The sequence below is a fragment of the Conger conger genome, chromosome 19 (assembly GCF_963514075.1).
Source record: "Conger conger chromosome 19, fConCon1.1, whole genome shotgun sequence".
NCBI lineage: Eukaryota > Metazoa > Chordata > Actinopteri > Anguilliformes > Congridae > Conger > Conger conger.
The window spans coordinates 17,386,266-17,410,416 of NC_083778.1; the positions used below are offsets into that span (position 1 = coordinate 17,386,266).

At 53.5% G+C, this 24,151-nt stretch overlaps 1 protein-coding gene across 1 annotated transcript in view; it reads left to right on the forward strand.

The window, feature by feature from the left end:
- snd1 (staphylococcal nuclease and tudor domain containing 1) overlaps positions 1–24,151 on the forward strand; it is a 237,625-nt gene that overhangs the window by 38,356 nt on the left and 175,118 nt on the right. The window contains exons 11-15 of the mRNA XM_061229463.1: positions 5,355–5,456; positions 11,417–11,529; positions 15,274–15,384; positions 17,560–17,632; positions 21,717–21,858. Coding sequence (XP_061085447.1) covers positions 5,355–5,456; positions 11,417–11,529; positions 15,274–15,384; positions 17,560–17,632; positions 21,717–21,858 — 541 coding nt within the window. The remainder of the gene's footprint in view (positions 1–5,354; positions 5,457–11,416; positions 11,530–15,273; positions 15,385–17,559; positions 17,633–21,716; positions 21,859–24,151) is intronic.

Here is a 24,151-nt window from a genome sequence, read left to right on the forward strand (position 1 = left end):
ATAACCCGGTCCGCAGTCTATCCGGCGCTCTCCGCGGCCGGCGGTAAATCTCGGGGCGGGGCGGAGGCGAGCGGGCCCCTCGCGCGCAGTCAGCACTCCTCCGCCGTGCTCTGCCAGGGCGCCGTCTGAGGGCCGGGGCTCCGTTCTCCCTGTCCGCCCCGGACCCCGGATCCTGCCGCTGGCGCCGACCCGGCTGCTGGCACGCGTCTGGCCCTGTTTCAGCTGCCTCTGCGCCGCGTGGGAGCCGAGCCGCCAGGAGCTCCAGCCCACCTCACACACAACCTGTTTATGGGGACAAAATGGCTGCCGCCATTCCGTGTGGACACTGTGCTGACTGTCTTTTTTTATTCAGTTTGGGTTTTGTCCGTATGTGAAGTGCTGTGCCTGATACGGTACTGTGCAGAAGTCTTAGGCACCCTAGACTTTTATTATACATGTTTATTTTTTTGTGTGTGTTGGTATGAAAGAACACATTTGAGATTTCCACATATTCATTTTCCAAAAGACTCAATTTTACACAGACATTTTTGTATTTCATTTAAAAAAAGCAACACTACTGTAAGCAATTGACTAGTTTTTACATAAAAACTTGATCAAGGCTGTCTGAGATCAGAAGCAAGGAGCTAACCAAAGTCTGTAGAAGAACTGTGGCAAGTTCTCCAACATGCTTGGAACAACCTCCCTGCTGATTGTCTTATAGAACTGCAGGACAGCGGTGGCTGTGATGCAATTTTAACACCGAAGGGTGGTCACAAAAAATTGTGATTTGATTCAGTTTTGAACTATTCTCCCAAATGACTAAAATGTAATGTTAATGTAAATTATTTACTGAATTATTTTTGAAAGAATAATATCTGTACAGACTGTTATAAAGACTTGTGCACAGTACTGTATGTGCTGTAGCCTCTTAGCCCTGTACTGGTAAGTGTTCCACTTCCTGTCCTTTGCTGCCGCACTGATTTGAGGACGAGGTTCCTCACGGGATGAAATGACTTGATGAACGAAGGCAGAGGCCAACGCATCGCTGTTCTCATCCTCCCGCTAAAACGCTTTTAACAGCGGAATGCCAGACCTTCGCCAAACCGCAAGGTTCACCTCCCGCCGTCGTGGATTCACGTGGTTTAGCAAAGCGTGCGCGCGCCACACGTTTACACAACGTGTGTGTGTGTGTGTGTGTGTGTGTGTGTGTGTGAGTACCAGCGAGAAGGGGCTTTGTGACGGGGTGGCTGTAAATACCGGGCGTTCGGTGACAACGTCGAATCGATTACCGTGCCGGCCTCCAAGGAGACGTTGAGTTCAGCAGAGTCGCTGACGTCCCGCGGAACCAAACCGTGGCTCGGTCTGTCGTACGCTGCGCCAGGTGTCTGGACAGGTGTGTGTGTGTGTGTGTGTGTGTGTGTGTGTGTGTGTGTGTGTGACACACGAACACTTAGATTTTCGAGCACGATGGCGCTCCTTTTGTCGCCCCCCTTCCCCCCCCCCCCACACACACACACCAAGTGGAGCGGGTGTGAGAACTGCTACGAAAAGCACAAAACAGGGACGAGCTGGTGAGGAATGTGCATCGCTTGCAAAAGCTCTCGTCTTTTTTTTTTCTGAAAGAAAAATATAAACCCAAATCCTCCAGGGACCGGCAGAGAATGAAGGTCTTATTTTTAAAACAGAGCCCAAGCTGTTTGCTTTGTGTTTCTGATGATTTAAAAAGGCCTGCATTGGCAGTCATTCGCACATGCAGCGGTGTGTCAGGAACGTTTCCGCACACGCTGATATGATGTGGCCTGTGTGAGTGCTCACTGTGTGTGTGAGGATTCACCGCGCTCTTTCAGGAGAGCCGTGTGTGTGTGTGTGTGTGTGTGTGTGTGTGTGTGTGTGTGTGTGTGTGTGTGTGTGTGTGTGTGTGTGTGTGTGTGTGTGTGTGTGTGTGTGTGTGTGTGTGTGTGTGAGGATTCACCGCGCTCTGTCAGGAGAGCCGTGTGTGTGTGTGTGTGTGTGTGGATTCACTGCGCTCTTTCAGGAGAGCCATGCGTGTGTGAGTGTGTGTGTTGGACTCGCTCTGAGTGTGTGACTGTGAGTGTCTGCGTAAGGGTGTGTGTGTGTGTGTGTGTGTGTGTGTGTTGGGACTCGCTCTGTGAGTGTGTGACTGTGAGTGTGTGTGCGTCAGGGTGTCTGTGTGTCTGTGTGTGTCTGTGCGTCAGGGTGTCTGTGTGACTGTGAGTGTGTGTGCGTAAGGGTGTCTGTGCGGGTTCACTGCCTCTCGGGCTTATTTTAAGCCGGGCGCGTCTACGTCACGCTGACTGTGTGCTGACCTCAGGGGGCAGAGCGGGGACTGAAACAGGACGTCCTGTCACTGCAGGCCCTCGCTCCTGCCTCTCTGTGACCCCTTCTGCTGTGTGTGTGAGTGTGTGAGTGTGTGAGTGTGTGAGTGTGTGTGAGTGTGTGTGTGTGTGAGTGTGTGTGTGTGTGAGTGTGTTTTCGTGTGTCTCTCTGTCTCGCCCTCTCAGTTTTGCTCTTATTAGAGAGAGAAGCAGACTCATACTGTACACACACACACACACACACACACACACACAGATGTTGCAGTCGTACACTGTAAATATAGGGCTTGGCTTATAGTTGCTGCACATATGCAGAAGGTACTAAACAGTGCATGGCAGATTAGCCGGCTGGTGATTTAAGTGTTTCAAATTGCCTCTGCCAGGCAGATATGGGGCTTGTCCGACGCCGTTATTTATGCTGCAAATTGCACTTGATGATTTGTTTGTTTTCGGCGTTTGTTTCAGATAACGGGCGAATGGCGCTCATAAAGCCGGCTCGGGACCGGTCCCGTGGCTTCGGTTTCAGCGGATAAAAGCTCCGCATTCGGGCCGTATTGATAGAGCGCCGATTTAATTTTTTCATAAATATTCATCTCCGATGTGTATGACTTCATAAACGCGTGTTAAAAAGGCACTGGGGAATAGTCTTATCTGTCTGACCGATATGAGGAAAATAAGCGATAACGTTGTTGAGTCGTTGACGATATAACTTGCGATAAATAAACTGATATCGAGGTGTTCGCGACTCTAATGGTCTTTCTGCTTTAGGTGCACTGTGGATATAGACCCCAGACAATTCATTCAGGCCCACTAAAAAAAAAAAAAAAAAGAAATTCGATGCATTTTTTGCTAAAGATTTTTTCTTTAATTTGTTTCTTTAACAAGGAAAAATGGATACAACATTGCTTTATATATAAAATACAAAGTAGATGCCATGCATACAGGTTTCTAGCCATGGCTAATTTGCAACCCCTGTTGTTTAAAGTTAAAACAAGAATTCCAGAAGCATTTAACTTATAATAATGCCAAAACATTAAAAGCAGTACAGATAAAAGACTAAAATGGGGACGAACACTAACATAAGGGCAAAGACGAAAAATAACATGTTTTTATCGAAGAAATTGCGAACAAACAGCCAATGAATGTAACAGAACATCTATATAAATGCAAACTATTCATTGCAGCTCAAGTGGTGTTTTGCGACGTGTTTATCTGGCGTGTTCACGTCTCGACGAGGAGAAATATGCGGTGTATCGTGTGGCCTGTAGCCCATAACCGTCAAGCTCTCCGCTCCAACGCCACGAACGCGAAGGTCACCGCTAACCGCTAACGCCGGGGCGACCGTGAACCCCGCCCGCCTCTCGCCTTTTCACTCACGACGTGCGGAATAATGACTTTTCTATTCTCCGTCTCTCTCTCTCTCTCTCTCTCTCTCCCGTCTCTCTTTATTTACCCCCGGAGGTCGAGTTTAACCGCTCCGCTCTCCGCGGCGACGCTGTTGACGTACGGGCGCACGGTCCGACGGCCCGCACAACGGTCTCTTTACACTCTCCCCTCCCGCACGGGCGAGGACACGCTCTTAAGAGCCTGACTGATGTAATCACCGGTCCTGGTGACCTTCCCTTGTCTTGGGCGGCGAGCGCCGTTCTGCTCGGGGGCCGATTCAGCAGGCGCTCGCTTCTAACGCCGCGGAAATGCGCCAAAATAAACCCCCGCGGTAAAACGGAGCTGTGACAGGTTTGCATTCGTCTTTGTTAGGGTTAGGCATAAACTTTTTTGAGTCGGCGATGTTCTCCTGCGAGGAGTTCTCCGTTATAACGGGGAACGTTGAGGGCGGAAGCTTCTAGACCAGGCCCGTCGGTACGCCGCTCGACTGTAAACGTGCTGTGAATCGACTCCTCTTTCCCTCGTCGAGTAGAGAAGCTCACCTCCCCCTCGTATGCTAAGAACCCCTCCCCCTTGTCAAGGTAAAGCAGCGAAATGGTTCAAACCCGTCTCCCCCGTACCGTGTTTCTGCGCTTTGAGTGTTGTTTACCGTCTTTCTTTCCTCCACAGAAGGTTTTTTGCATAAATGGAGGGGAAAAATGATGAACAGGGAGTGGCCATGAAAGTACGTTTAGAATGCGTCCACGATATGCTTTTTTATTTATTCCGTTTTATGTTCTTGACTCCTGAGCTGAAATCGGAGGTGTCGCAGAGATCGCGTGGCGGCAGAAAAAGGGATCCGCGACCTTTTTAATCCGTCTGGACGTGTTGCGAGGTGTTGCGGGGGGGGGGGAAGGGCACGGCCGCGATCGGACCTCGCCGCAGAACCGGCGCTGAGAATAACGCGGGCGGCGTGAGAGACGCGCGTTTACGGCCGTGCGCGTACGCCCGGGTCACTGCGGCGGTGGGCAGGGGCGGGAGGGAGAGCCGGGTGTTAGTGAGATTCCCTGCGTCGCGGGGAGGATGATGAATAAACGTGTGGACGAGGGAGAGAGGGGTCTGAGCGGAATGTAGGACAGTGGGCCCGGGATGGGAGTCTGCGGAGGATCCCTGTTTACAGCCACGGCACATAAACACCAGGGCCCTCCAAGGCCCGCTCCGCTGTGCTGCAGTACTGTTGATTAATATGTTCATCCCTCTTCTCCCCCCACCCCTCTCTCTCTCTCTCTCCCTCTCTCCCCTCTCTCTCCCCTCTCTCTCTCCCCTCTCTCTCCCTCTCTCCCTCCCATCTCTCCCCCCCTCTCGCTCCCTCTCTCTCCCTCTCTCTCCCTCTCTCTCCCTCTCTCCCTCCCATCTCTCCCCCCCTCTCGCTCCCCCCTCTCCTTCCCCCTTTCTCTCTCCCTCTCTCTCCCTCTCTCTCCCTCCCTCCCTCTCTCTCTCTCTCCCCCCTCTCCCCCCTCTCCCCCCTCTCTCTCTCTCTCTCTCTCTCTCTCTCTCTCTCTCTCCTCTCCCCCTCTCTCCCTCTCTCCCCCCTCCCTCCCCCCCTCTCCCCCTCTCTCTCTCTCTCTCTCTCCCCCCCCTCCCTCTCTCTCCCCCTCTCTCTCTCTCACACAGGAGAAGAACAGGGATAAGGATAAGAGGTTCCGCCCCCTGTATGACATCCCATACATGTTTGAGGCCCGAGAGTTCATGAGGAAGAAGCTCATCGGGAAGAAGGTATGCTGGTCCTTTCATGCACATATTCTACATTATCTCGCTGATTCTTTCATACAAAGTGACTTACAGTTGACTAGACTAAGCAGGGGGACACTCGCCCTTAACCCTGCATTACACAAGGGCCCAACAGCGGGGCAGATCTCATCGTGGCTACCCTGGGGTTTGAATCACCAACCCTCCAGGTGCCTCAGCCCCGGGTCTGTGTACATGGCAGGGGAACTACACATTGTAACTGTGTAATCAACTGCTCTCACTGATGCAGAGTAACAGTGAAAACCAGCAGACCCTGTAGCTCTCCAGGACCTGGATTACAGACCCCTGATCTAAAATGGCCGCACTCTCAGTGAGCCTGCGTCTTGTATTTTGTCACTTTTGCATCTCTCGAGGGATCCAGTGACTATCCAGTTTTTCCCTAATTTAGCGTCTATTGAGTATTCCTCCATCGATCAGTCGGTGTTTATGATTGTGCGGTGTGATTTGAGACGGGTTTCTCCTGGTTCGGAGGACCGCCGCGACTTTCAGACCGTAACTCAACCCAAAACTCAAGTCTGGAGCGGATCCGGTCCGTCTGGGACAGGTGCTGAATGAAGGGCTTAAAAACGTCACCTTTTAAGAGTCTTTATTTAAGACCGAAACGGGGCGCGGGTAATATACGTTATCCGCTTCTGCTTGTCTCAGCAAAGACGTCGACGGCGTTGCTACGGCGCGCCCGTTTATAGGACCCCGTTACGACCCAGTGCGCGCCGGCAAGACGCATAAACCAAATATGATTGAATAAATCTGCATCTGCGCCGAGTTTAGAGCCGTTCGGATGTTAGGTGGCGGCATTAGAGGTGCTGTACGTTAAGGTTTAACGCGCCGAACGGCTCCGAACCTGAGCAGTGAAGCGTTCACACGGTAATGGCCTGTATTATTCCTGCAGCTCAATCGAAGCGCTCCGTCAGGCTCCTGCGTGTAAACTGTTTCGTATCGCCGAAGCGCTAAGCTAGCGACGGCTTAACTACCCCCCGCGACCAACCGACCGTTATTGCGGTCATTTAGAAGAAGTCATTTAAAGAGATGTTTTGTATGTTATTAGTTTGTTTATTGCCGGCGGGAGGCTTTAACCCCGTCCGCGCGGGAGTGCACGCTGTTCGTATGCTAATGCGCGCGCTAGTGCTCCTCCGGAGGGGGGCCGGCGTTACGGTAAAGGTCAATGAGAGAATCATTCAGGCGTTTATCGCTCGCGTGATGAATCGGGCGCGCGTGGAACACGTGGCTGTGGGTCTCCCGGGCGGGGTTTGTCCCGGGCGCTTTTCACGACGTTCGCTTGCGTTTCCAGCCGCTAGGCGCCCTCCTGTGGCGCAGGTTCGGCTTATGCGATTGGCTGAGCCAGAGCTACCCGGGGGGGGCGAACGAGAGCCGTGCGTGGCCTCTGTAAATGGTAAATGGCAGGCATTTATATAGCGCCTTTATCCAAAGCGCTGTACAATTGATGCTTCTCATTCACCCATTCATACACACACTCACACACCGACGGCGATTGGCTGCCATGCAAGGCACCGACCAGCTCCGTCAGGAGCATTTTGGTGGTTAGGTGTCTTGCTCAGGGACACTTCGACACAGCCCGGGCAGGGGATCGAACCGGCAACCCTCAGACTGCCAGATGACTGCTCTTACTGCCTGAGCCAATGAGACGACTGCTCTTACTGCCTTAGCCATGTCGCCCCTCCGTGTTACCGGCCGGCGCTGAGGTCCCTTCCACTGTAACACTGTCCCTTCTCTTGTTGTTTTCCCTGGAGGGAGGCATTTCACAATGAAATGTATGACGTGCTGCAAGCAAACTTAACCGGTGCTCTGGAAAAAAAGGTGAACCAATCAAATCAAAACGCAACTGAACCGCCCTCACCGCCGATATAGGAGGTAACCTGTGCTCCGTGCGCACGTGTTGTCTTTGGAGTTTGAGAACGTTCATGAATAATTCACGACAACCGCGCCAGCACCAATCGGCCTTATGAAAACACGAGTGCGGATTTCTTAAACCTCACTCGAAAAAACACAAACAAACAACAACAAAAAAAGATGTAGGCTAAAGGATCTGACAAAGTGAAATTCTCAGTTCTTAAATCCCCACTCCCCCCCCCCCCCCTCCCATTCCTCAAGAAGCGCTCATGAATTATTCCCGAACTGTAGAAAATATACAACAAAAATGTTTAGCGCAGACTTTCTGCAGTTGGCGTCCGCTAGTTGTTGGGGGGAGGGTGGGAGAGGTTTGGAGGTGATCCTCTCTCGCGCTCACACAACGGTGCAGTAAATCCCTGACGTGACCGTTTTCTCTGCAGTGGTCATTTTCGGTGCGCTCTCCTGGGACCGTTTCTCCGAGATACGGCTAACCGTTCCGGGTCCTGGATTCTCGCGGGGTCCCAGGACCCCGTGGAACGCGGAGCGCGTTTAATTTCGGCTCGTCTGAGTGGGCCCCCTCAGCAGAAGGGCCCCCGCTGCTCCTCGGCGTCTTACGGGAGTGACTTCCCGCGTTCCGGGCGAGAGATCCCTTTCAAGGAAGCGGGGAGTTTCTGACTCCGACAGGGTGCGGTTTTTCCCGCAGTGCTGCGAGATCGCCGAACGCAATCTCTCCTGGAAATTGGGGTCAGGGTGGGTGGATCTGAGGTTCTTTAAAAAGGGGCCGCGTCCCGCCCCTGCGGTCTGATGCGTCTCGGTGGCCGAGGGCAGCGCCCGTGTCGGAGCTCGAGCGAAAATTTACCGGCCCCCTCTTCTCCAAGACGCCCAGCGTCTGTGGCCAACGTCCACTCAGCACTGAGGACCGCTTGACCTAAAGACCGGCCGCCCTTTACAACAAAGCGCATGAATTTACATTAACTGATGCAGCTGTTCGCATGAATTAATGATGGGCCAATACATTAAATAAGCATAGAATTGACTTTTCATTAGTTCATGGATTTGTTGCCAACTAACGTTTTTTGTTACATGAATATTTATACGTGGGCAAGCCATCGGATGAACTTATAATTGGTTAACCGTTAACAAATACATTGACTTATTCATTCCAATATGAATTGGCAGTAACTAATGTCGTTGTTAACAAAGTATTTGTACATCATTAATTAAACAGAGCTCTTCTGATTAACTCAGTAGTAGCTGGTTACTCCCTTAAAGGGTTTAGGGTCGCATTGTGCGTTTAAGCCTCCATAAAATACCAATACTTCTCAGGAAGACATGAAAACCCACAGAGATGGATGTTTGGGTTTTTTCTTTCTGTGGGGCGTGATGGCTCAGGCAGTAAGAGCAGTCGTCTGGCAGTCGGAGGGTTGGCGGTTCGATCCCCCGCCTGGGCTGTGTCGAAGTGTCCCTGAGCAAGACACCTAACCCCCAAATGCTCCAGACGAGCTGGTCGGGGCCTTGCATGGCAGCCAATCGCCGTCGGTGTGTGAGTGTGTATGAATGGGTGAATGAGAAGCATCAATTGTACAGCGCTTTGGATAAAGGTGCTATATAAATGCCAACCATTTTCTTAATATTGTTCTGAAGAACACAAATTGTTTATTTTTTATTTTTGAGCTTTTCTGTTTGGCGCTGAGCCATCGTCTATCCCGTGCTGTACAACCTCCCCCCCCCCCCCCCCTCCTCCTCCGCCCCGAAAATCTCTTTTCCCGAGTCCCGCAAGTTTGCCGTGTGAATCATAATCTATCCGAGACTGGCAGAGTAATTTGTAAAACCTTTTAATCCGTCGCGCGCTTCCGGATGGAGCCGGTTCTCGCGCGTTACACTGGGAGTCCCCGGCCGGTGACGCACACACACGCTGCGTTTGAAGGCCGTTTCTCTGCGTTCTGCTCTCTGAGCGGGTCCGCCTGGCGTCCGCTGCTCTTAGCAAACCCGCACGGAGCGGAAAAACCCGGAAAAAACGCCGGCGACGTTCGCCTCGTCTCGCCTTCAAAACCGCCGCCTGTCGAGCGGCCGATAAAAGGCTAGTTTGGAGCGCTTTCGTCGTGGAACGGTTCTTAAGCGTCTGGAATCCTCCGACTTGTTTCCCGGGCGTCGTCGGAGCCCCGGTTCTCCTCGGCGCTGGAACCGAGGGGCCCGGCGGGCGAATAAAAAGCCCCCTTTCTCGATGCAGATGAAGTGGCGTCGCCCTCCGACAACCTTGATGTGTCAGGTGCCCGGGCGCGGGACGAGACCGGGAGATTAGAAAGGGCTTTTATGTTGTTTCGCTTTGACGACCCCATTCAGGGCCCGACCACACACACACACACACACACACAGACACACACACACACACACACACACACACACTCACACACTCTCTCACACACAACCGCACGCTCTCTATTCGGGCTGGAAATGGAGCCCTGCGTTTTTCCATTAAAGTAGCTGGAATCCTAATCAAGCGTGTTGGGCCCAGAGTATTACAGGGGCGCGAGCGTCACTTTGATCAATAGCGTAATGGCATCTGGTTTTAGAGCGAATTAAAGGGGATCATTTTCCCCTCAGCCGCCGTTTCCGCGGAGATTGGGGTGGGACGGGGGACCGGGGACGGGGGGGGGGCGGACAGGGGGGGTCGCGTGGGCGAGGGTGACATTGAGTGCGTTCGCCCCGGCGGAGTCATAAACAATCCCCCCCCCCCCTCGCGCCCCGGCATTCTTCTCGCCGAAAACGTTCCTCAAGGGGCGGTCTGCGGTCCGGCTGATTTGATTCACACTGACGGCCGGTGACCTTGGAAACCCGCCCATAGATAAAAACTCACTTAGACACACATTCGCTGGAATACAGAGCAGAGGGCTCAACCCAGTCCTCCCCTTTCCTCTTTCGATAGGAGCCATTTTTTAGGTTTTTTTTTTCCCCCGTTAAAAATATGTGCTATGGAATGCTTTTGAATCTGCTTACCGTCTCATTTTATTTTATTTTTTTCATGGGAACTATTAGGTGGATATCCGTTCTGCAGCATTGCGGCTATTGAGCTAATATTATCGACGTTCCGGCTGGTGTAGCGCCGTGTACTCGATAGGCTGATGGATCATTCAGATCTTAATGGTGACACCGATTGCGGCGTGACGGCGTATTGACGGATGTCTCGAGCGCCCCCCGCCTCTTAAATCCCCTCGTTATTGCAGCCCGCGTCGCGTATCGAACACGCGTGTAACGGCGTCATCGTTACGGCCAAAATGGTGCCGGTTGACTTTAGGCCCGGGAGTAAGTACATTTTAATACCGCGGAGGTTCTAGAAGCCCAAATTCAGGAGGTCTGCCTTAAAAGCTTTGGAGGTTTCCATTAAAAAAATAATAACCCGGTGTACTTCTCTGGAAGATGTAAAACTCACTCAGACGGGATTCTTCAGCATCATATTTATATCCAAAATGGCACCGTTGTGGATCATGCCAGGAATACGTATGTTTTAATCCTGCGAAAGTTCGAGAAGGTTCTCCCTGGCTCTTTGTGCTGGTTCTGGGTCATTTTCTTCGTTGGAGGAAGTCCTGGCATTTTTGCATGCCGACCTGTACCAACGGTTCCGGCTGCCACGAAACAAACCCAAATAAGGGAAACCGCGCCTGCGCCCTGAACCAGCAGAGCCATTCTGGCTCTAGCCTGTGGCACAGTCGATTAGTTTCGGCACTCTAAATTGAATTCTCCTTCCTTGTTTGGGACATGCCAAATATAACACCTGTTCAGTCTGATAGCCAAAGTTGGGTAAGGTGTTGGATGTTGGGACTGGAGGTTGATTTTGCAAGCCTAATTTTCCCCATGAATCTTCCAAGTAGTAGTGTCCATAGCTTTGGGAAACAAGAAACCACTTCTGTAGATGAACCCCCGAAATTTGCTGAGTTAAAGTTTGTGTCGCGTTGTCTTTTTTGGTTGTTAATTCAAGTGTACGACTTATCATTTATTGTTATTATACTGAATTATTTAACATTTTCTCTCAGTGTAACGTGAGAAATGGCTTGAGGATTCATGATGGCGTCTGGTTTCAGGTCAACGTGACGGTGGATTACATCAGAGCCGCCACGACCGCGTCAGACCTGGGCGGCGGCTCCATCCCCGCCTTCCCAGAACGCACCTGTGCCACGGTCACTATCGGAGGAATGTGAGTATAACCCCCGACCCCCCCCAAACTAAGAACCCCCCCCCACCCAGTGTGTGTTTAGCCCCTTCGATTCCATACGCGAGATTGATCGCACTGCCAACCACGTGAACCCAACAACCCCGCCTATAAAAATAAATAAATAAACAAACAGAAGAAATGCTGAAAACTAATGGCTGTTTACACTTCACTATGGGGCTAATGTGAGTCGTTTTTTTTAAATTTTATTTTTATGATTATAAAAGATTGCCAAATGGGCTGATGGCCTCGAGATTCTTCATCGCCATACGCGCGTGTGCGCTCCTGTATGTTGCGGATATTAATCACGTTTAGCGCTGTCATCTGGGGGATTCAATTATTACGGCGTGAAAAACGATGCGCCAAGCCCTGCGGGAGAGAGAGGGGAGGCCTCTACAGAGGCGACGGGCTTAGAGTACGCAGAGACGCCGTGTGTTTGTAATCACGTTCGCTTGGCGGGAGGCCATTAGTTTAGCGCGCTACCGTTCCTGTGATACGAGCCGCCCAAGATGGATGCCCTCCGCGTTACGCATCACGCGGATTACCACCGTCGGCTGTTTGGCCTCAAGAAGGTTTTTGCCTGGTTTAGGGGATTAGTGGGTGTGATGAAGGCCTTGAAGCATTAATCTCAGAAAGAATCGCGCTGGCTTGTGCCAAACCCTCAGACAAAGTCTTTGAGTGACTGGTGCGAGTTCCCCCTCGGCCTAGATCTCTTCAGAGTCTGATCCTCAACGCTGTTTTGGCGAGTGGGTCTGTTAGTCCACACGTGAAGGCCAGGCCGTTGAGCTATTAAGGTAGCAGAAAGGCCAGCGTCAGGGAAACACTAGCATGTTTTTAACATACGACCGTATTTAACTGACACGATAAAAAAGGAATGCGGATTTTAGATGTTGCAGTAAATTCGCTGCATTGTGAGCTCGTGAAAGGAAATTTCTCACTTAACTGGATGTTTACTTGAAGGCTTGAAAGTGCTCGACTTCGTTTGTGTGCGATTCAAGGCTCTGGGAGAGCTTCGGCTGCGGACGAACGGAAGGAGGAACGGCGGCCTTCGTTTCCGCGAGGACGCTGTTCCCCCGTTTACCGCGAGAGGAGGTTTTTTTCAATTTTTTTCCTGGTCGGAGGTGTGCGTGCATGCCATTGGCTCGCTGCCAGAGCCATGGCTGAATACGGCACTTGAACTCAGTCGATATCGCTGTTGAAATGAAGGGCCTCCTTCGACGGAACTGTCACGAAGCGGTTCCGCTCTATAACACGCGTTCCGTCCTGCCTGCGGACACGGAGGCGTTTGTGCGGAGGGATGGAGCGTGTCCGGTTTCGCGTGCCGCGCCCCCGTTACCGCCCGTAATGCGGCATTCTGGGCCGCAGCGCACCGCGACGCTAACCTCCCGCCACGGCGACCGTTTCCCCCGCTCCGCGGTGTGTTGTTTTTCCGCGGGAGTGCGTTTGAAGCCCCCCCCCTCCCTGGACACGCGGGCCCTCCTGAGCGCCCGTCCCAGGTGCAGTGATGAGGTGATCAGCGTGTGAGAGGTGACGCACTCCGCTGACGTGGGGCGAGTGACAGGTGGTGAGGCCTCCTCGAGCGGGAGCGGGAGCGGGACCAGGGCCCGTCACGCGCCGGGGTACAGCGAGGGGGGAGAGGAGCTGCCGTCTCCCATCGGAAAATAACGGTCACCAGCGGCCCGGTGGCCCGGAGACAGGACACGAGTGCGTGCTGCTACTCACAGCGCCCGGGCCGGACGGCAGCCCCTGATTGGCTGGGAGCTTTCACAGGAACAGGGAGCTGTGAATTTTCGGTTTGAATCCAGGGCGGCTTGGAGCTCGCTTCTGACGCTGTGCTGTACTTTATTTATTTATTTATTTCTGAGGGGGTTATAGGGCTGGTGCGGTTGGGATCGATCGGGATGGGTATTGGCGGAGAGCGTTTTAGTCTGTAAAACGCTGAAGTGAAAAGGGGCAGAGTCGATGTGCCCTGCGGCCCTCTGTGTGCGTGCAGTGGCCCCGTCTGGGGTTCCATCAGAACGAGGCCTTTTGATTGACTTTGCTGCTGACGCTGCGTTGTATGTGTGTGTGTGTGTGTGTGTGTGTGTGTGTGTGTGTGTGAGGGTTCACATGTGGTGCTTCAGTTAAAGCCCCTCTTTTAGTGTGTGTCAAACTGGGATGTACAGTGGAATAAAGTGTGTGAGTGTGTATGATCCCGTCAGCCAGTGGCTCTCCTGCCTGCGTCATGGGGAAAGTGTTGAATATTACATGGAGAAATCTCCGGTCGGAGTTCTGTGGAGTCGGTTTCTAAACTGGGTCAAGTTCTTCACGCCAGTTCTGTCACCGAGACGCTTTGATTGGAGAGTACAATGTTCTTGGGGCATTTTAAGCATTCTTTGTGAGAGTCAGAAGTTTTAGCTGCTCTCTGCAGTCAAATCCCAGCCCCCCTCCCATTCTGTTACCCGCTCTGGGAGAAGGGCGAGGAGTTAACTTTGCCAATTAAAGTAATTCAGCCTCTCATTGTGACATTTTGTAGGCTTTTAAGTCTCAGAAGAAATTCTTCTGAACAAAAAAAAAATTGGAGAAATTGGCCACTCTGCATTTATCTGGCAGTTTTTTTTTCTTCTGTCTTTGTCCCGGAATAACAACCTAATCACGATGTCCTGAACCGCCCGTTTACTTTATTTTTTTTTTACATGCCCGAGACGGTTCATCAAGAAAACTGCTCTCCCGTTACCGGGTCGTTTTGCGGCGGAGGTTCTGACGGGTCGGACCCGGAACGGGCCCCGTTTCAGCCGACGTGAGTTCGGAAAAACATCGCGCTAAACGCGCTCCCGGGGACGCGCTGGGACATTCCCATTCCGTCTGCTGAAAAGTGGAGGAATTTTCCCGCGTCTCCTCAGCTGAACTGGTTGCCTGGCGATGGATCCGGGTTTCTCCGGATGACTCATTCCGGTCCATCCAGGACACTCCGGCTGAGGTTGATTATGTAGCGCGGGCATTAGCATAACAGTAAGGCCTAATTAGATCATTTGGGCTCTTTGTTTTTCTGGCTGTGGATAGCCCTACCCTGATAGTAACCTTTCTGATTTCTCTGTACTTGACTGGCCTTGTTGTTCTCTCCCGGTCTCTGCCATCTCATGATAAACTACGACTGGCTGTAAGATCTCTGAACCCTGGGCTGTGTTGGAATTCTCACAGAAAGTAGTTTAAAAACAGTATTTTCTATGTAAAACGTCTGGAATGTGTATGTGTATGGATTGGGGTTGACTGAGCATTTATTCTACCCTGTTGGTCTCCTGAGTTTTGAGCTAATTTGAAGTTTGAAACCGATTTCACGAATGACAACTGCCACCCAAACTTTCTAAGTTGTATGCCTGGGCCCTGTTTCATGAAGCAGGATCACGGAGTTAGCTGGATAACTGCACTGTGGGGGGAAAAACCCGGAACCCTCCCAAATCTGGAACATGGACCGAAGTAAAAAAAAACAGCTCTTCCAGGTTTTCCCTCAGCATAGTTATCCAGCTAGCTCCGTCATCCTGCTTTGTGAACTGTATATCTCCCCAGTCCTCCTCAGGCCTGGGTGACAGACACCAGTCCCCCCAGTAAAGTGCTCACTCTGTGCTCACGAGCAGAGATGTGTTTAAAAGGCCGGGTGCGTATTCCCGGGGTGTTGGTGCGGAAGCAGTTCCTGTCGTACACGCGCGCACGCTAACGACCCGCCCCCCCTCTCCATCTCCGTCTCCGCAGCAACATCGCCGAGGCGCTCGTCAGCAAAGGGCTGGCCACCGTGATCCGCTATCGCCAGGACGACGACCAGAGGTCGTCCCACTACGACGAGCTGCTCGCCGCGGAGGCCAGGTGAGGGTACCGCCAGAGCCGCGTGAGACACAGACTGTTACGCAACTTCCTGTCTGGGCCCTGACGCCGATGCAGTGGGCTGTCACCCATCCCTTACGTTTGAAAGGTTTTGTTGAAAGGTTTGGTGGCTAAACATGCTGCTCTTATGTTATTTTTAGAATTTTGTTAGTAGAATTGTGAATAAGCTTGGGTGTGTGTGTGTGTGTATGTTAGAGGCTGTGAGTGTTTGTGTCAGTCTCTGTGTTAATATGAGTATGTGTGTTAGTGCCTGCTAGTATGAGTGAGTGTTTGTGTCACACTGTGTGTGTGTGTGTGTGTGTGTGTGTGTGTGTGACTGGCTCCTTCCCTGTGTTCAGCAGTTCTTCTTGGCCCTGTGTGGTAGAGAGTATGGGGTGGTGTTATGCAGCTGGTGGTGTGGGTATCTGTGTTTGTGTGTGTTGAATGTGTTTGCACGCATGTGTGTGTGTGTGTGTGTGTGTGTGTGTGTGTGAGTGTGAGAGATAGGGCTTATGGGACAGTGTTATGCGGCTGGTGGTGTGTGTTGCTGAGTGTGTGTGTGTGTGTGAGAGATAGGGCTTATGGGACGGCGTTATGCGGCTGGTGGTGTGTGTTGCTGAGTGTGTGTGTGTGTGTGTGTGTGTGTGTGTGTGTGTGTGTGTGAGTGTGTGTGTGAGTGTGTGTGTGAGTGTGAGTGTGAGTGTATGGGACAGTGTTATGCGGCTGGTCTCAGGGTCTGTAGGTACAGTAATTCAGTGGCCTCTTTAGACCGCTGCCCCGGACAGGGGAAGCCTGCATTGGAACATGTGGAGAATAACAGAGCAGCCCCGTCCCTGCCTCCGTAGTGCCGGCGTTACCGCGTGTGGAGCTCAGCGTGTACAGCGACCAAACTACTCCCGCGACCCGCATCCGCAAACCCCCCTCCCTCCCTCCCTCCCTCCATCCCCCTCTTTATTCCTTTAATGCGACTCCGTTCATGAATATCCGGAAAGATTTAGCGCGCCGCCGTTCGAGGGGGTCTCGAGGTCTTTCCGCTCGGCGTTCCGGTCCGGTTCCGGCGGAGAGGTGAGGAGAACGTTCCGGAACCGATTTTCCGGCTGAAATCGCCGGCTTCGCCCCGCGCTCCCTGAGCAGTCTCCCGGGCCCCTCGACTTCCCGGCACGGAGGGCGAAAATTAAATTAGAAACAAGGGGGTGATAAAGCGGGATATTAAAGGTCCGGAGATAATGCCCAAGTCAAATTCCCGTTCCGTTTTATCGCGCCGCTCCTAATTCAAGGCAGAGAGAGAGGGGCCTTGGGTGACCTAAGTTTGCCGGGGAATAAATCTCGGCGATCGGTTAAAGATGACGTGCCGCGGCGTTGGGGGGGGGGGGGGGGGGGGTTTGGTGCCGGCTCGATCGCTCTGAGGTCAGGAATCCTCGCCACGTTCGTAATTCAAATTCCCATTTGCATAACTGCCACTTCGTCACGGAAACTCGCGGCGGGTTATTTTTAGCGACGGTCCCCGCTGGTCGCGGCGTCCGGACGTTTGCGTGCCGGGCTCTACGAATCGTGCCTTTCGCTAACGTCGCGCCAGCGCGGTCATAGACGACTTCGACCGTTGTTCCGGTTCCGGTTACAGAAGTTAAAATGGCTGCCGGTCGGCACACGGCTGGGCCGGTTCCCGCGGTGACCTCGTGTGTCCGCGCTGCCCGTGCGCAGACCGCTTCAGCTGCTCAGACGCGCCGGGCGTATCAATCCCAGAAGGCCCCGCTCTGCTCCACTGCCTGTTTTGGGCGGTCTGGCAGCGGTTCTTACGCTCCTCACTCACTGCAGGGCTGCTGGGGTCGAGCGGTCCAGGACGGCTCTCTCCACATAATGGGGAACCAAGTCTTTTTGCTTAATGCACCTGAAAAGCTTTTAGTTTCCTGCGTGTAACCGCTGGCTCCGTGCTCAAACCCCACTGGAGCCTCCGCCGGGCTGCCTTTTAAAGCAGGGTTATTTCTCCCACCCCCCCCTCGCCAGGTTTAGGAGTAAATATCCCTCGTGCTGTATCGATGATATTTAAAACGTGAACCCGGCGTGCCCTCTGTGTAACGCGCGGCTGTTAATGCTAATGGCGGCTGAGGTGAAATGTGTTGTACGCGGACCCGGGGCGATTTGTCCGGCGGCCTTTAACGAGGGCTGTTTTAATTGCAGGGCCATCAAGAACGCCAAAGGCCTCCACAGCAAAAAGGAGGTTCCCATTCACAGAGTCGCCGACATTTCTGGGGTAAGTGAGAGAGATGTGAAAGTTTTTTTTTTTTTGTGTGGCTCTGCCTGTTCCCAACGTAAGTAACCCCGTTTAAAAACTACAAAGCGAACGACTGAAAACCCTGTTTCTAATCTCCTGGTTACGGCCCCAGCTGTGACCCAGTTCCTGAGATCACCGCCCGACTAATGCTCAAGATTCACAATCAACCGATGAAAAAGACTACATTACCCAGAAGGCAACTGGAAGGGGCTGGCAGCGTCTTCCACCAGGAATGTTGACCTATCGCTTTTGGCGAGAGACTTGGTCCTGCGTCACGGGCTCTGGAAGGCCCCTGGTTTTGGGTGCTTGGGTTGCAATTGGAGTTCACTGTCCCATGAATGTGTCTATAATAGGGCCATTTCAGATGCCCCGTAGTGCTTTTAATGCCGATATACGGCTGTGCGCTTTCTCTCTCTCTTTTTTTTTTTTTACCAGTCAGAAGCTGTGGAGAAACTGCCAAATTCCCGTCCGGAAAGGAACCCGACTCCGTTCCAGAAAAATATCAATACTTTATGATGAAATGATAAATTAAAAGCGCGCCTTCGGTTCGGAAATCGAAGGCGAAAGTTTTCTCGGATAAAGTCAGAAAGTGTTTGAAAGCGCGGGGCCCCCCGGGGGACTGTGTTCGGCGGGCTGTGTGGAGCCCGACCCCGGTCAGCCGGGGCCCCTGGGGCCGGACGTGCGAATGCGGGTGTGTGAACGCTGCCATCTCTCACACCGGCCCCGTCTGGCACCCCTTCGAAATACCCCAAATCCAGATAAATAAATAACCACGTTCACCCCCCCCCCCGTCCCCCCATCATTTATTTATCCGCCAGCATATGCTAATAATTCCCGGCGTAAACTCTAATTCTAACCCGGGGGGGGGGGGGGGCGCACTTCCGGAACGGCTGTTAAATTTTACTTTGTTCCACAGAGTCTGTTGTAGGATATAACGAGGCCCAGACCCGTCCCTGCCCATAAAAACGCGGACCGTTAACAGCCGGCCTCTCCGTCGTCAAACCTAAATCACCGCTGGTTTTTAACGAGGCGTCGGGCGTTTATTCAGGACGGCCCGTATCTCTTGCGAGGACCCCGTCGTGGCGGCTAACGATCCGGATCTTTCCGCGTGGGCCTTTTTTCCGACCGCACCCCCGCCCGGCGGATCGGATTGGAAAGTTGCGACGGGCGCAGGGAGTTGATTTTTCTAATGGACCGGCGGTCTGATGGATGTCTCTCTCGGCCGGGCGTTCGCGGAGATACCGCCGGCCGCTCTCCTTCCTGGCAGCCCTGCTGCACTCTGGGCCGCTGGAGGATGGCTAATGTAATAACCATTATGAGGCCCGAAATAGAAGCAAGGGGCTCTCTCTCTCTCTCTCCCTCTCCCCCTCTCTCTCCCTCCCTCTCCCTCTCCCTCTCTCTCTCCGTAATCTATGCGGTCCGATCTCCCGTTCAGTCACCTCGGAGTCCCGGGGTGTTGAATGCGGTGCTGGGCTGAGGTTTGACCTCTGACCTTCCTCCCTGCTGTCTGACGTGGGGTGGGACGTGATCGGCTCCTGAGCTTGGATGTGAATCCAGGTGTCCGCCGAATCAGGTGGCCTCCGCTACTTCCCCTTTGAGTGGTTCACACACCTGCACTACGACCTTTGGAGAGAGGAAGTAGCTCTACTTTAATTTCCTGAAAGCTCAAATATAGCACCGTTATGGATGCAATCACAAAGGCCTATTTAATCTTTAGTATTAATATAGAACAGTATAGATTTTTTTCACTCTCCCCATCACCCATCTTCCCCAAAATAATCTGACCTTCAGTGAATTCCCGAGTCTGCCCGCGTGTGCTGATTTGAATTGACTTCCTGTTGTGAGAACATCGCTCTCCCCGCCTGGAAGCCTGGCAGCGGGTGAGGTGCATGCTGGGAGAATCGGTCTTTCCAGCGGGAGCCGCCGCCGCCCCGGGCGTAGACGCTCGGGAGCGATCTTTCCCGCCGCCCGCGTTCCTCCGTCCCGGGAGCGATCTTTCCCGCCGCCCGCGTTCCTCCGTCCCGGGCGCGGGGGGGGCCTCCTCGCCAGGTTCCGGAGCCCGGGAGTCTTTGGGAAAAACAGCCGGGAGAACCCCCGCTTCGCACCGGGGCTGAGGACTGAGAATCAGCCCGTTCGTGTCAGCGCTGATTCCGGTCTCCACCCACCCGAAATGACTCCCGAAATGACTCCCCACCTGACCTCCACGGAGGTGCGGTCACGGGGGGAGCTCTGTTTGTGTGTTTCTCCTCCCCGCTCTCCTGGCGGTCCGTGTGTCACTCGCTTGTCTGAACTGGCCCCTGTTCTGCCCTCGGTGGCTCTTTATTTGTTTATTTATTTATTTCGGTTCCCGCCGTCCCACCGGGAAGCACGGTGCTCTTATCGGGCTTCCTCGACAGCGCCCCCTCCTGGTTCCTCCCGTTGGCGGGCGCGTCTCCGCCGTCTGGCCCCGGTGGAGGAGCGGGCACACGGGGAGGCGCTCCACAGCTGTGCAGAGGGCACCTTGGCGCCGGAGACGTGTCGTCTGCCGGGCTTGTTTTCCTGTTCCTTTCTTTCCGTGTGAAGTCCAGCTCCGTGGGGGGAACAAGCGAAAAAGCCGAAAGCGCACGTTGGTAATTAACACCCCTTGAGGAATGGCGCAGACGGCAGACATGAGGCGTCTCGCTGAAAAGCTACGCTCGCCGAACACGTTTAACGCACCGCTTTCCCCGTGACCTCTGTCCTGACCTGGTAAAGGGAACCGCAGAAAAAAACCAGGCCGTATATCTCTCTCTCTCGGTCCCTGCAGCCAGTTCCTACATTTCCTAAAATATATTTGAATTCTATCTTTATCTGTGGTGTCCTTTTGGGGCTCGCGTTTTCATATTTTGTCGTTTTTTTTCCGCGCCGTTGTTATTCAGCGCGTTGTGGGGATGTAAGGTCGTCGGTGAAGCGGAGGCTGATGCTACCTCCTGTCAGCCAGTGATTCAGCCTCCTGTCTGGCCGCTGTCTGTTAAGTAATGGAGTCCTGAGCTACAGCCTCGTTCCCCGGTTTGGACGGCCCTGCCTTCCCCTCCCGACGGACCTGGCTCTCTCGCGATTTGGTCCGCACTCCGGGGGGGGGGGGGGGGGGTGCCGGGTTAAGGGCCCAACCGCTGCTCTGATGCTATTGTGGACACACTCGGGGGCTTAAACCTGCAACCTTTCAAACCGGTCCAGGTCCCTGGCCAGCACCTTAGCCCCGCCTCCTCTTATGGAGCGCAGTCCTGGATTGGCTACGGACCGGATCGACTCCGCCTCGTCTTTGGGGGGGGAAACCTGTCCCTCATTCCCCCACAATCCCCTGCTCCAATCGTGTTCGGGCATCCGTTTACCGAGCCCTCCTGACTCCCACCGATCCCGAAGAGCCTTCATTGGCCGCCAGGTCCTTGGAGCGCTCGGTTTATTCATTAGATATTGTGTTTTAGAGTTAAAACGGTTTTTAAAAAATCACGCTGATGTACCCCCGGGATTTGTGGTGGGTGTTGCACGGCCGGAAGAGCCATCGCTACAAACGTCAAATGGGCAGCGGCGTTGATGGCCCGCATCAGGTGTTTTAACCTAAAATGGATGACTCTACACCGGAGGGGTTTACTGACACTCCTAAAACCTGCGAAGAGTTCCTGAAACACATCAGGATGCACACGTTCACGGGTACTCCTCGACAGCAGGGGGCAGTGTCCCGAGTGAAATTGAGCAGTGCCATTCTTGCTCTGGTTTTCAGGTTGCATAAATTTGGTTGGCAAGGTCGATGGAAAGAAGACTCTCCATCCGGAATTATAGGAAATGGGACGTACGGCTGGATTGAGAAACCGTTTAATAAAAGGTCACCCAGTGAAAATGTCCATCAGCTGGACTTCACTGGGGGAGAAGTGTGTAAAAACTCTGGGTGAGATGAGTGCCTAGTGGGGTTAGAGATCCGTCACCCTCAGCCCTGGTGGAGCTATCCTGGAGACGGGTTCTGGCCTGATGTCCAGCTGAACGTGTGTGTGTGACCTGTGACCTGTGACCTGTGACCTGTGACCCGTGACCCGTTCCCCTCCCGCAGGAGACGCAGAAGGCCAAACAGTTCCTGCCGTTCCTGCAGCGTGCCGGGCGCTCTGAGGCCGTGGTGGAGTACGTGTTCAGCGGCTCACGCCTCAAGCTCTACATGCCCAAAGAGACCTGCCTCATCACCTTCCTCTTAGCCGGTGAGTGACCCCTGTCCCCCTGTCCCTGACCCCCTAACCCTAACCCTGTCCCTGATCCCCTGTCCCTGACCCCGACCCCCTAACCCCCTATTCCTGTCCCTTAACCCCTAACCCTGCCTCATCACCTTCCTCTTAGCCGGTGAGTGACCCCTGTCCCCCTGTCCCCCTGTCCCCCTGACCCCCTAACCCTGCCTCATCACCTTCCTCTTAGCCGGTGAGTGACCCCTGTCCCTGACCCCCGTAACCCTGTCCCTGACCGTAACCCCCTAACCCTGTCCGAAACCCCCCTAACCCTGTCCGTAACCCCCTAACCCTGTCCCTAAACTTGTCCCTGACCCTGTCCCTATTGCTAACCCCCTGTCACTAACCCCCTGACCCTGACCCTGCCTCATAACCTTCCTCTTAGCTGGTGAGCGACCCCTAACCCCCTGTCCCTGTCCTGACCCTGTCCCTTACCCCCTGCCCCTGCCCCTAACCCCCTAACCTTCTCCCTGACCCCGTCTCCGTGTCCCAAACCCCCTGTCCCTGTCCCAGAGCTGCTGAGTGCCCGGTCCTCTCCCCCCACACACACGCGGGACGGCTCGTTTACAGCGTGTGTCACCACCGTTTGTTCATCGCTCATAAAAGCGTCCGCCGGCCTCTTTATTATCCAAACTCCGTCACTTAAAACCCTTTTTCACTCCACTGGCCCGTTTTACCCACTGACACTTTCTGCGGTCCTTAATGTGAGCGATTGATAGACTGTCGCCTTTGCGGGTGTCATTTTGCTGGCCAGATATTCCGGGCGGGCGTTACGTACCTCTCCGGTAGATCCTGCTGGTTGGTGGGTTCTCCATTGTGACGGGATATTCTGGTACTGCCTGCATTCAAACCCCCTTCACGCGTATCTCAGGGATCCAGAACGTCACGTCAATCCACAGAGAGATGGTCGAACGCAGACAGAGCTGTCCGTGTTCAGGATACTGAGCTGAACGCTTGGTCCAACTGTCCTGTTGGATTGTACGTGAAGTGTACTAATGCCGCATGGAAACCATCTGAGGACAACGTACCAAATATATTTAAGCCGAAGCATGAAAATATAAAGTTGATGTGTCGTATAAATTTAACATTTTCCTAACTTTAGCTACAGGAGATATTGGTGTTATGAAGGTGAATGCATTGGGCGTTCCTGAAGATGAAGGCAGGATGTGTGTGAGTTGGGGTTCACGTGCAGTGGACACACACGGGGAGGGCTTTGAGCCGGCTTTGGCGCTGTTCCACCCGTACTCCCAGAACACTCCTTAATCCTGACCTTCACGGCAGACCTGGCGACCCACGCCCTCGCAGGCGCGGCTGACCTGGCGACCTCGCAGGCGGTAGCCGTCGCCGTGCCAACCCGGGCTGAAGGGCGCCCGGTCCAGCGGTGGGGATGAGTCTGCGGCGGTAATTTAATTAGCGCTCGTTTGCGGTAGAGGGGCCTGAACCGAACCAACGGGACGTTGCCACGGCGACTCGCAGCGGCCTGACCCCCCCCCCCCCCCCCAGCGTTCTGACTGACCTCCTCCCTCATACCCGGCACCTTCACGCCATCTTCGCTGAAGCCTCCATCTTGCCTCGTCAGCCTCCCTGCCTTCTTGTGTAATGGAGTGGCAGCCCCCCTGCCTGTGCGGATGGAGGGAGAGAGGGAGAGAGGGAGAGAGAGAGAGAGAGAGAGAATGCCCGCTTCAGAGACTAACTTGGGGGCTCTGTGACGGCAGAGCTGCCTGAGGCCCGGGATGCATGTTCTGAGTCCGCGGAGGATCAAAGCGGCTTCTACAACGATCGCTTTGCTTCACCATTTGCTCGTCGATTAGTCATTTCATTGACCCTGGGGGAATGGGTGGTTATGGACTCATTTTTAATGTCACTGTACATGTGTATATATATTTTATACATCCGTTGAGCAGTAGGGAGATGTGTCACCGGTGGGAAAGATGTACTACGTTGCGGTTGGAGCCGGCAGGCTTGAAAAGGACCTTGCGGCTTCAAGCCCAGCGTGGGAAACCCCTCTGAGGTCCCTCCTTTATGGGTTAAAACGGGGCGGGTTTAATCCCCCATGGGGTCCCCTCTGTCAGCCTCTCCTGTCAGACAGGAGCTTGAGGTCACCTGGCTGTTTGTTCATTCCTAAATCTTTACTAATCTTCACTCGGTCGCGATGGTCTAGGAGGCCCACCGCACCGCGAGAGGTCCTGTATTCAAACACCCCGGTACCAACGGCTCGGCTATAAAAGTGTCTGTGTGTAGTAATAAGAACAAGAGTTATTTCTTAATAATA